A 12,264-nucleotide genomic window follows, 5' to 3' on the forward strand; every position below is an offset into this window, starting at 1 on the left:
TAAAACCCATCGCTCATTCTTCACGTCCATTGTTGGTGGCTGAAAACACTATAGCCAAATTGAGAAAGGATGTAGTAGGCCTTATTTTTGCGGTGAGAAAATTTCACAAATTCATACATGGAAGGAAATACAGTCTGCAAACAGATCACCGCCCATTTTCATCATTTTATGGATCGAAAAACGGTATCCTCACACATACAGCCAACCGATTGTAGTGGCGGGGAAATGATCCTGCTAAATTATGATTGAAGTAAGCGGAAAATAGAAACAACACCAACTCCATCGCCAACTAGAGTGTGACAAAGGATGATCATTTTAATGTCCTAAGGGATTTTAGACACTAATTACGAAAATCAAGTAAGACGATCAATCTTGACAAGGCGTCAAAAACAGTGTAATGTGCCTATATCTACTTATATACATGTAGCAGTTGAAGATTAGGGAAAAATAGGAAAATACCAAGGGTTAGCACAAGAAATGCAACGACTGAGAAGGTTTTTGCAGAAGTGATCCAAGGAGTTATAGGCGTTCTAGATAGCGTTAGCAACATGTTTGCTAGTTTCCTTATAGAGACAGGAAGACCTACCAGATTTGTTTGAATAGAGAAATTTTCTCTACTAGGAACACTAAAGATTGATCGAAAGATACTAAGAATTTTGATTCCAAATCTTGCATATTTGTGTACAACATTAAGTAGTAATGATGATGATGATGATGATGATGATGATAATGATGACGATGATGATAATGAAATTACCTACACACACCATCATTAGATCATTGAAATATTATGACGATTACAGACATCTAGGAGTATTAAAAGACGATAAGATAATGAAAAGAGAGATGGGGAATTCATTAAAGATTATACGATAAGAAACAAAATTAAATGGCAGGAATATTATTAAAGCATATACATATTTGTGATATCCGTATTAAGATACTCTACTCCGTTTCTAAAATGGGCAAAGGCCGATCTACAGAACCTGGAGGGAAATAATAAAAAAGCTTCTGATAACGCACTGCACCTTAAAAATAATACCGATCGATTCTACATACCGATAAAATAAAGATAATCGAGGATGGTTTAAGGCAGAAACAATGTTAACACTACTGAAAAATTATGTTCCTCAGAGTAAACAAAAATTACTATCAGCAGGCAGATATGCAAAAATTGCCCGAAACCGTTGAAGAATTCAGAAAGAAAAGAGCCCCAGAGCAAACAATTGGAAGAAAATAGAAATACATTGCCAATTAATGAAGCAAACCGAAAATGTCGGATTTAAGTATCACTGACTCTGGGTGATGGACGGGAACTTAAAACGAGGAAGCGAAACATTAGTTAGAGCTGTTCAGGTACAATCCTTAACAACAAACCTGGTAAATGCAAATATAGCAACCCACAGTCAGACAAAACATACTGGAATCTGTAGGAAACGATACTAAAGAATCAATCCCCTTTTGAGTGCGTGCAGTGTACTAGCACAATAAGAGTATAAAGAGTGATGTGACTGTGCAAGCCAAAGTGTGCATTGTGATGTTAGCCAAGTATGTGGCTTGAAAACAAAAACAGTGGTATGAACACGAATCAAAGGCTGTGATAGAAAATGAGAATTACAAGGTCTTGTGTGGTTTCCCTATAAAGATTGCCCATATTATTGATGCAAGAAGACGGGATTTAAAAATAGAGGACAAAATAAACAACCGATGCTAGCTCATATATTTTTAATTCCCTATAACAACTGATAACACCATCATCACTCCCCACCCCAGCACCACAACCACCACAACCACCACCATAATCACCACCACCATCACCACCACCACCACCACGACCAATACCACCACCGCCGTCATTACCATCATCATATACTAAATATAAATTATACAACAACGAATTCAACACCAAAACAGGTATCCCTGAATCTAAAACTGGGATTAACCCACAAGTGGGCATTAACACGACGCTTTGGAATTTAGAGTAAGCAAAATTAAATATGATTCCTGTTCTTCATCTTGGTAATGAACACAATATATTTTTTAAACTAATATCAAACACGCAATCCTAATAAGCAAATAAAAATCATTACATAATGTAGCGTACACATTTAACATAAATCCAGAAAGTAGTTTAGGCCAATAGAAAGAAATCTCTCCAGCTCAAGATTCATATAAGATGATCTAACGTGATGTGAGCGATATGATAGTGTGCAAGAAATTCTGTATAAAAATATGAGCTTCGTAAACCAGAATGAACATCTGATTGACATCTGTACACAGAAAAATTTACAGATGATTGGATCGAAGAATACTGTATGCAGTTGTTACATACATCATGCAATACCTATACTAAATACACCAATAAAGCAGTCGCTAATTTAATGCTTTACCTGCAAGAAGAAATAGCCAACTCTTCAACGAAGAAATACCATGTATTCGGAAATGATATATTGATTGATGAAATCTTGGAATATCTACGGTCAAAGGTTAGTAGGAAATAGGTCTAACATCACCAATAACAAATGCGATAAAAACGGTCTCGATTTATAAAAGGCACATACGAGATCCAAGAAAGCGTAAGTAAAGGTGTAAGAAAACTACGCTTTAAACATATGCTTGAATATATAGACTGACGCAAAAAGAAACAATTTATATATAAAACATATCCAAAAATCCTAAGAACATAGAAACGTTAATCTTTCATAAATCTATGAAAGTAGAGCAGCAAAACTTGTGATATTCAATTGTAAGCGATCATACCAGAAAGAAATAGTAGCAGAAAACGAAACATTTAAACGCAATAATGGAAATTAAACAATGAAATTAACTTCTCAGACAAAAAAATAAATCATTCAAAGTATAATCAATAGAGTCAAATCAAAAGAAGGAAACGATATTTGGATGGTGACCACAATAAAATACTTGAGAGAATTCTCCATCGTAATGAAATAAAAATAACCCTTGACCCAGTACATAGCAAACAACGAAGGCCAGACAGTCAAGAAATTATGCGGTGAACCAGGAGTCGCTCAAATTGGAAAATATTTCATATGAAAATTAATAAGAATGGATTGAAGCATATATCACTGCACATGGGATAATAAAATACCTATGGAGAATATTATTTAAATACAAGTGGGTACTCCGACAAATTGAATAGTCAGAAGTGTTCACTAATGCCCGTAGGCTATAAATGTAATTTATGCAGAAGCTATGCTAGTGTAGGCGAAAATGTTATGGCAATATACACCACAACGCAACTTCCCTAGAAATACTGGTCAGAAAAATTCACATTATAGAAGGAAAAGATCAGACCTATTCTTAAACAGAGATAGAGGAATGGAAGAGAATATTATGAAAAATAATCAGACATTCAAAAGAACTACAAAACCAAGAAAAATTAATATCGATTTTTGTGATTGTTACAGAGGTCGCAAAATACTTAGAGTGGGAAAATCAGAAAACATAGCATAGGAAGTTAATTCATGAGAAAGCTTTGAAGGAAAATATAGCAACTAGGTGAAAACATACAATGGAGAAGAAAATGAAAGAGCTAAAATATACAATAGACACAAATAGTCCAGTATAAGTTGCTCATAATTTATCAGCCCAATCAACATTTAGCTGCTAGTTACAACATTCATGAAATCGTAATAATTGTGTTCGTAACACTGTTAGCTATACAATACTTTATGAACACCCGGGTAGATTTGACGTCAAAAAACTAAAATATCCTATGAAAGAACTAAGGGATATATATAAAATTGATACAATAGAGCACAGGGAAATATGTAATCTAACGTTAAATCTAATCCCGTCGCTAAGGAAAAGACTGTGTAAATGATATAGAAGTCATACATGTCATACACGATAGTGGCTATGGCAGAACAGTCACTGTTCTCGCCATCCTAAAATTAACGTAGGACTCATATAATATGAAACTGGCAAAGAGAGAAGATATGGAATGAAATGGAAATATTTCAATTAAACAAAGTTGGTCTTAAAAATACAAATGTAAATGGATTCTTTTCAGGCATCAGGAGACCTCTCATAATTCAGGTTTGAATGTATTTAGGGAAGCAATGAACTTTTTAAAAACGACACGAGCAAAGCTTATGTATAAAAAAAGGATCATACAAATAAAATTTTAAAATAGAAAAGGGGAATATTCCATCTGTCTCGTTCTTTTTAATCATATTTGCCGTGGGTGTCTGAGTGAAGCCATTCAGGTAATAATCATAGCATTTTTCTTACAGAAATTGCATTTCAGATAATATTACATGATGCATCATTTGAAAAACCGGTATAAAACTAATGGAGAGTGACTTGGCTGCTATTCCTCGCAGTTCGACTGATCACATAGAGACTCTGCCATAAGCTCGCCGGATATCTTTTTTTATGAGACATGATATACTGAAAACTTACAAATATATTTGTAAAAACCTTCGCCATACATGAGGTGAAATATATATTAGAATGTGTTACGTAATATTTAGTATGGTACCGAATTGTTAACCCAGTTCTTGATTCGTAAAATCGACGACATTTTGTTTATAGGCTGCTTTTTCTGTAATCGTTGAAGTATCTAGTAATCAGCGTAGATATCATAAGCTGGTATCTCTTCTATGGGGAAATATGCCGTTGCGATATCTATGATATCATACGTTTGATGATAAAAAACTAATCTCATATAGCGATTCATAAAGCAATTTCATATTAAAGTACATATTTTGCAAAAAGTTATTTTAACGGCTTTTGCTATATACATTGTTTATGAGAAACCTTTGCTTTCATGTCAATAAAATTGCGTTATAAAGTATTTTATTATCGAGTATAAGCTTCTCTTTACAAGTTGCGACGAGTTTGATGTTATTTATGTATTCATAGATAACGCCAAGAATTGAAAAAAAAACCCAAAAAACGATGTAACGAATAGTACAAACACAGTATTAAATTCAGAAATATGACTTTAAAGTTACATATCTCTCGAGGACCAATGGCTTGCAATTCGGACACAAATGTGTAATTTAGAAAACAAATTTCTCTTAAACTCATAATATGTAAAGTGTACTTTAAGATTGCTACGGCATTTCATATCTGTTGTCACTGTTTATCGCAACTCACCCATTTGCAATGTTTTCCAATAATTCTAGGCATTTCTGTTGGGCCATAATGTCCGCCCTTTCCTGCCTGTTACATTGTTAAATATTTCCTATATGGAGTATTACATATAATATTTGGCATACCCGCCCACACATATGTATGTATGTGTGTTTGCGTGTACATGTGTTTGTCTATGTGTGTAAGTGTATGTATGCATGCACTTATCTGTACGTGTGTTTGCGTGTGCAAGACTATATGAATATGTGTGTGTGTCCGTGTTGCTCGTACGTGTCGTCTATTTTTAATTATTTAAACACATCCTATAAAGAAGGAGTTGGTCTCTAGCGAATATACAACACTATTTTGCTAGAATGTTAACAAAAAATACAATACCTATTTCTTTATTACCCACAAGGGGCTAAACACAGAGGAGACAAACAAGGACAGACATAGGTATTAAGTCGATTACATCGATCCCAGTGCGTAACTGGTACTTAATTTATCGACCCCGAAAGGATGAAAGGCAAAGTCGACCTCGGCGGAATTTGAACTCAGAACGTAACGACAGACGAAATACGGCTACGCATTTCGCCCGGCGTGCTAACGTTTCTGCCAGCTCGCACCACCTGTTACATTTCGTTTATATATTGTATTTCTCTTGTACCCGTTAGCTGGTTCATTTCTTTTTCTGAAAGCCGTAGTTTATCCGGATTATCACTTAGGCGTTTATTAAGGCAACCAAACTCACCGTATATTATTTATATGAACGAGGATTTGTAATATAGAAACTGAAGTTCTTGAATATAAACCTATTTTTGTATGGTAAATAAACATATTTTACTATAAACTTCGACGAGATATTCACAGCAGCAGGTTGCTAAACTGCGTTACGGTATATATAATTTCTTGTTCGTCCAAAACAACTATATTTGGTCCGTATTTTGTACTTGGTAGGAATTTAATGGGAATTCTCCACTTATATATGTATAAGTCAATGTATATCCTAATTTTTTGTGCTAGTTAGAGTTTCAAAATGTAGTTATTTCCTATATGGTGTATTACATATAATATTTGACACCGCCTCCTACACATATATATGTCTGTGTGTTTGTGTGCACATGTGTTTGTCTATGTGTGTAAATGTATGTATGCATGTAATAATATGTACGTGTATTTGCGTGTGCAAGACTACACGAATGTATGTGTGTGTGTGTGTGTGTGTGTGTGTGTGTGTGTGTGTGTGTGTGTTTTGCTTGTTACGGTTTCAACAATGTAGTTCGTAACATAAAATCGACAGACTAAACAAACTTACCAAGTAGTACTCTGGCGGGGGCTGCGTCTCTGTTGATCCAAAATGATATCCAGGATAGTGCCACAATGAGGTAACAAGGTAAATAAGTTTGTAGAATGAAAAATCCGAGATTTCTGGTAAAGTAAAACGATACACCAAGGATCGAATAATATGCTGGAATAAGAGAAACAAAAATAAAATTAATATTTAGCAATATGGAGATTAAATTTCATATACAGCGTAGTCTGATCCAAGTTTCTCCCCACCTCGCTCACTCTCCGTATATATATAAACTTAAATTCATATTATATGTAACATTTTTATGGCTGCCCCCTCATTATCGAGTATGGCCATTGCACGAAGCTTAACTGTTACTGGTGCTGTGATCGAATGTGACTTTTTAGCCCAGCTAAAGATCTACAATGTCTTGTACAGAATTGGCAACTAATACCTTTACCGGTAATAGCCGGCTGTAATTGTAACTGGGCTTCATGTACCTTTGCATATCGTTTAAGTAATTACGTGTATCAAAACAGACGTGGACTCGTATATATACACATGTATAAATACATACATATATGCATATACACACAAGCACACATATATATGTTCACGAAAAAATGTTCTCAGAAATTAGAACGAGACTCTTAAGATAATTCTTTCTTTTCATATATTTCAATCTTTAATCGCAAACCCTTATAACCTATGTTTTGTTTAAATATTTTCGCAGTCTCACTATGGAATCAAATGGTCTGTAATTCAATTATAACCTCTGCTGTAGGAGGTTTGAAAAGTGGAAATCTAAATTGGTTTCAGTGGATAACAAATGAAAAAGATTTGTTGTATCAGGTTCAAAATATTAACAAGTGCAAATAAAAATTTCGATTTTTCTCTATTCCTCCTATTTTAAATTAATAAAATGGCCTTTCTATGATCCTTTTCTTGTAGTAATTCTTCATTCTCTTTGTAGTTGTTACTCACTTTTAGTTATTCTATGTGTTTTGGGAACGGAATAAAGTTTATCCTCAACATTATATGAACGAATGGAACTAATATATATATATATATATATATATATATAGTTATCCGTAATAATGAAGGGTGAAATTAATTAATTTGGAATAATTATCAATTACACCAAGTAGTCTTCGGCATGTAAAAGCCTCATTCGAGGAAAATTTAAGTAATACTAAGCAATAAAGGGTATAGCAACGAATTGCCTTACCACATACCGAATTTTACTAAATTCGGTATGTGGTAAGGCAATTCGTTGCTAAACCCTTTATTGCTTAGTATATATATATATATATATATATATATATAGGAAAAAAGCAACAAGAATTGATCAATATATCGGTACAATTGTACCGATATATTGATCCATTCTTGTTGCCTTTTTCCTATTTGTAATCACCCCACTTGTCGTATGGTTAACACCATATAGATTTCCGGTGCATCCTAGTTAAGGACCATATTCATGTGAATTCATTAGAACTCACTTGAATCTCAATTACTTAAACCGAATATATATATATATATATATATATATATATATATATATATATAAGGATGGTATTATTAAAATACCATCACAAGTGATAAGCGAATTATCAGCCGTACAGGCAAATTAATAAAGTACATACACACATTATTAGATATGTACATATATATACAAGGGCACTACATGTGTACCTATATCGCTAACGATAGAAGTCAAAAAATACTTTCGTACCACCGAATAGTCACAAATCCATTACAGACAAGATAGGAAAAATATCGACATCAATATATATATATATATAATGTGAGTATGTGTATATGTGTACGTATATTCCTTCAGATATTTTTAACTCACTTTCTTTTCATACATATAGCAATGAGAAATAATAGAGTGGATTCAGTGAAGTTTTCACTTGAGAACATATGTTAATTTTACAGTGAAATACTCCAGATATTTGCTATTCCAATCTTTATTTACTGTTAAACGGTATTTGTTATTCAATCGCATTCAGGTTGAGCTTTTACGTAGCGTTCTTCTTTTTTTTTATTAATTATAGCGTGGTATTTGCGAACCTATGTTACCCGAGGAAATTCAGTTGAATATAACAAAAGTTTTCGAAAATGACATATCTACAAAAAATGTAAAATGGCATATATTTATCAATGTCAAGAATTTCTCCTTTTTTTGTTACATATAAACTATAGAGAATTGAACTATATTATTTTCCAGTTTCCTTATTTAATATATTTTTGTGTAGGTCGTTCTATGCATATTATTCCGGTATTCAATTCGCTTCTAGATAATATTCTGTCGTACCTTGTGGCAGCAGTACTCATTATATCCTTGCATGATGATACGTGAGAAAAATGTATTCTATTAGGTCGTCAAATATGAAATTTGTAGTGAGGTATATGATAAAATTTGACAGCTGCTCATTTTGCGCCATTATTATATTTTGATAATCTTTAATTTTTCTTAGAAAGCTGACACATCTATTTCTTTATTCTAACTAATTTTGCGCTTTATAGATTATTTATAAATCGTTTGTTTTTTCCTATTTTTGTTTGGAGATGGATAAACCGGAATTTCGTTTTGAAATATGAGTTCGTTCTTGGAAATACACCATAACAGACAGGTAAGAATATTAATGGAATATTTCATCCCAATGTTATTACACAGCAGACAGTATCAAATTGGTTTGCAAAATTTCGTTCTGGTAACTTTGACCTCCCAAATGAGCAAGGCTGTCGACCAGAAACAGAAGTGGATAATGACGAACTGAAAGCCATTGCCCAGTCAGATCCATCTCAAAGGGCCCGTGAATTATCATTGTTGTTTGGTGTTAGCAAGCAAACACTATTGACTCACCTAGCACAAATCGGTAAAGCGAAAAGTAGGTTAAGTGGGTTCCACATGAACACATTGAGAATCAGAAACAGCAACGTTTGGAAGCCTGAATCATTTTTGAATCGAATTGTAACATGTGATGAGAAATGGATCCAATACAAAAACCGTAAACGTTCAGCACAATGGTTGGACAAAGACGAGCCACCAAATCACAGTTCAAAAAGCGAAATTCATCAAAAGAAGCCGATGATGTTTGTTTGGTGGTCTGGCGCAGGTGTGATCCATTATGATTTTATCGAACCTGGTTCATCAATCACGGCCGAAGTATACCGCAGCCGACTGAACTAGTGATGCGGAAAATTACAAAATAAAACCCCAGCAAAAACAAAAACAAAAATAAACAATCAGCCTACATTGTTCAACAGATCCACTCCTATTTTATTGCAATACAACGCTAGACCACGCATCGCAAAAATGACATTGGTGAAAGTACGATAATTATGATGTTGTAAAACATGTCTTCCAAGATTTTATAGACTCTAGATTGCCAGGCTTTTACAGTTCCGGGTTGGACAAGCTACCGCTGAAATGGCAAAAGTGTATTGACAACATGGGTGCATACTTTGGTGAATGAAACTATTCCTTGTATTTATAAAACATTAGTAAACTTCCGTCTTTTCTACAAATGTCATACTTGACGACATAATACTACTATGTGCGCTATATTTAATAATTGTGATTGTAGTTAGAGTCCATGTTCTTACATATCATTTCTTCCTTTGACTTTCGATAGATATAACGCTTGCCTATATGTAGTTTTCATCTACAATATGTATTATTTTACGATTTGTATTTATGAGGATATTTTGATTCATACGATTGAAAATGTTAATTGCAGGTTCTCTACTATAGATCGAGTTATTTGTATATATGTTACAAATTTATTTCCGTGTATCATATGTATCATATGTATATATATGTATCATATGTATAAGTCACTGGGTTCTACTCTATGTAATTTTTCCAGTTCAGTATTTTAATGGTTACTCACAAAAACAAAGATATGCTTCCATAAGTGATAGTGCTATATCTTTGGATTCTATTCTATCATTGTAAATTTACTTATTTGTATAAGGTATAATTTTTTCATGAAAAAATTAGCTTGTCGAAAAACCCCCATCTAGAATCAATACAAGACTACATGAAATAGGTATACTCCAGTACATGTCTCGAGAATATGTCTCCCCCTACTATAAAAGCCACTCACATATGCTACACAGGTAACCCACATCAACACTCGCACGCATGCAACTAATTATATTCTTTCTCACTCTTATTTTTAGCCTTATTTATGGAAATATAAATACATTGTGTTGATCACAACAAATAGAACAAATTTAAATATGCTGCTTTTTAAAATAAAATTGTGGATTTTTTATCGAATATGTCTCAAAGAACATGTGTTATTGTGTACATTCCCAACGAAGATGCAACAATCTAAGCATTTCTATAGATGAAGCACAGCAATTTATTAGAATTGTGAGTGAAAAGTATATGCCTCAAATCGAGATCGAAAGTAGGACGTGGAATCCATTTGCCTGGAGCTAATATTTACATAACATGAATAACCGATATAATGCTTCTTTTGCTCATGATGATAATGATGGTGATGGGAATAAAACAACAACAAAAACAACAACAATAATAATACCGATATTAATAACAATATCAATAATAAGAATTACAAATAAATAAGAGCTATGCAACATATGGAATCTGAAAAAAAAATAATCGTAAATTGATGTATAGCAAGCGATTCGTTTTGTATTTCTGAGATATACGAAAAAGTTAAAAGCACATGTAATATAAACTTTGACAATGTTAATAGATTTGCAATTGAAATGCATAATTCAAGAAGCTAATGAAAAGACGCATTAGTGTTTCTTTATAATGCTGTTCTGAAAATCCATCACTTTTACCGTTATCTAAATATGAATAGCTATGATAAATCAGAAAATATGTTCCTTCACTTGGAAAGTGTTTCGGTAAATATAAAAAAAAGTGCTTCCATTGTACAGTTTTATTTGAAGCAATGAATTTAAAAATAACAATCCATCATACAAATACGTCAATAACATCAATGGAATCGTCTGCCCGGTTTTCATTGACCTGTTTGCAATATTCTCACAGGATATTTTCACCTGATAAAAGGTATTCAACAGTTAACCTAAGGTCATGTTGTTGGCACTCGCAATGATATATGTATGTTTGAAAGGCATCATTATGGCATAAAGAGAGTGAGAGTGAAGGAAAATCAAACATATGCAATGAATGAAAGGTATTGGGAAATAGAATGAAAGAAAATATAATGAGATGTGTGTTAATGCATATCTGACATTTGTATATCATTCGATATATTTATATGGGAGGAAAGGTTCATTTTGTAAAAAATACAATACACAGATATCTGTAAAGTAAAAGCATTTACGAAGAATATACCTCGGGTACATATATTTATTTACCATATTTCAAGAAAAATCTCCATACTATCAGACACACCGAACATTCTAAGCACAATATACATACGTACATGTAAATGTACACAGACACGCCAATATATATGTATATATATATATATGTGTGTGTGTGTGTGTGTGTGTGTGTGTGTGTGTGTGTGTGTGTGTGTGAGTGTGTGTGCACGTGCGTGTATATGTTTGTGTATACATATATATATATATGCAGATATTGATATATATAATATTTATGTATATATATATATATATATATTTCTACACAAACACATATATATCATTAAATCATATAAAACCCGAATGTTATGCCAAGCTCATCCCCAGTTACTGGCTAGATTATGTCATTAGACAGAGGGAAATCTCTTGCTACATGATATAAATCAGAAATTCCATGGTACGGTTTGTGTCCATAGAAAAGGATAAGTGGGAGAAAGCGCAATAAACGACATTCTTTACTGAAAATCGCTACAATTGTTTCGACATAATACAAT

The 12,264-nt window shown here is 33.1% G+C and overlaps 1 protein-coding gene across 3 annotated transcripts in view; it reads right to left on the reverse strand.

The window, feature by feature from the left end:
* LOC115216667 (gamma-aminobutyric acid receptor subunit alpha-5-like) overlaps positions 1-12,264 on the reverse strand; it is a 741,237-nt gene that overhangs the window by 81,345 nt on the left and 647,628 nt on the right. For all 3 annotated transcript variants that reach the window (XM_036506277.1, XM_036506278.1, XM_029786168.2), the window contains one exon: positions 6,416-6,568. In XM_036506277.1, the coding sequence (XP_036362170.1) occupies positions 6,416-6,568 (153 nt within the window). The remainder of the gene's footprint in view (positions 1-6,415; positions 6,569-12,264) is intronic.

Source organism: Octopus sinensis, linkage group LG10, assembly GCF_006345805.1.
Source record: "Octopus sinensis linkage group LG10, ASM634580v1, whole genome shotgun sequence".
NCBI lineage: Eukaryota > Metazoa > Mollusca > Cephalopoda > Octopoda > Octopodidae > Octopus > Octopus sinensis.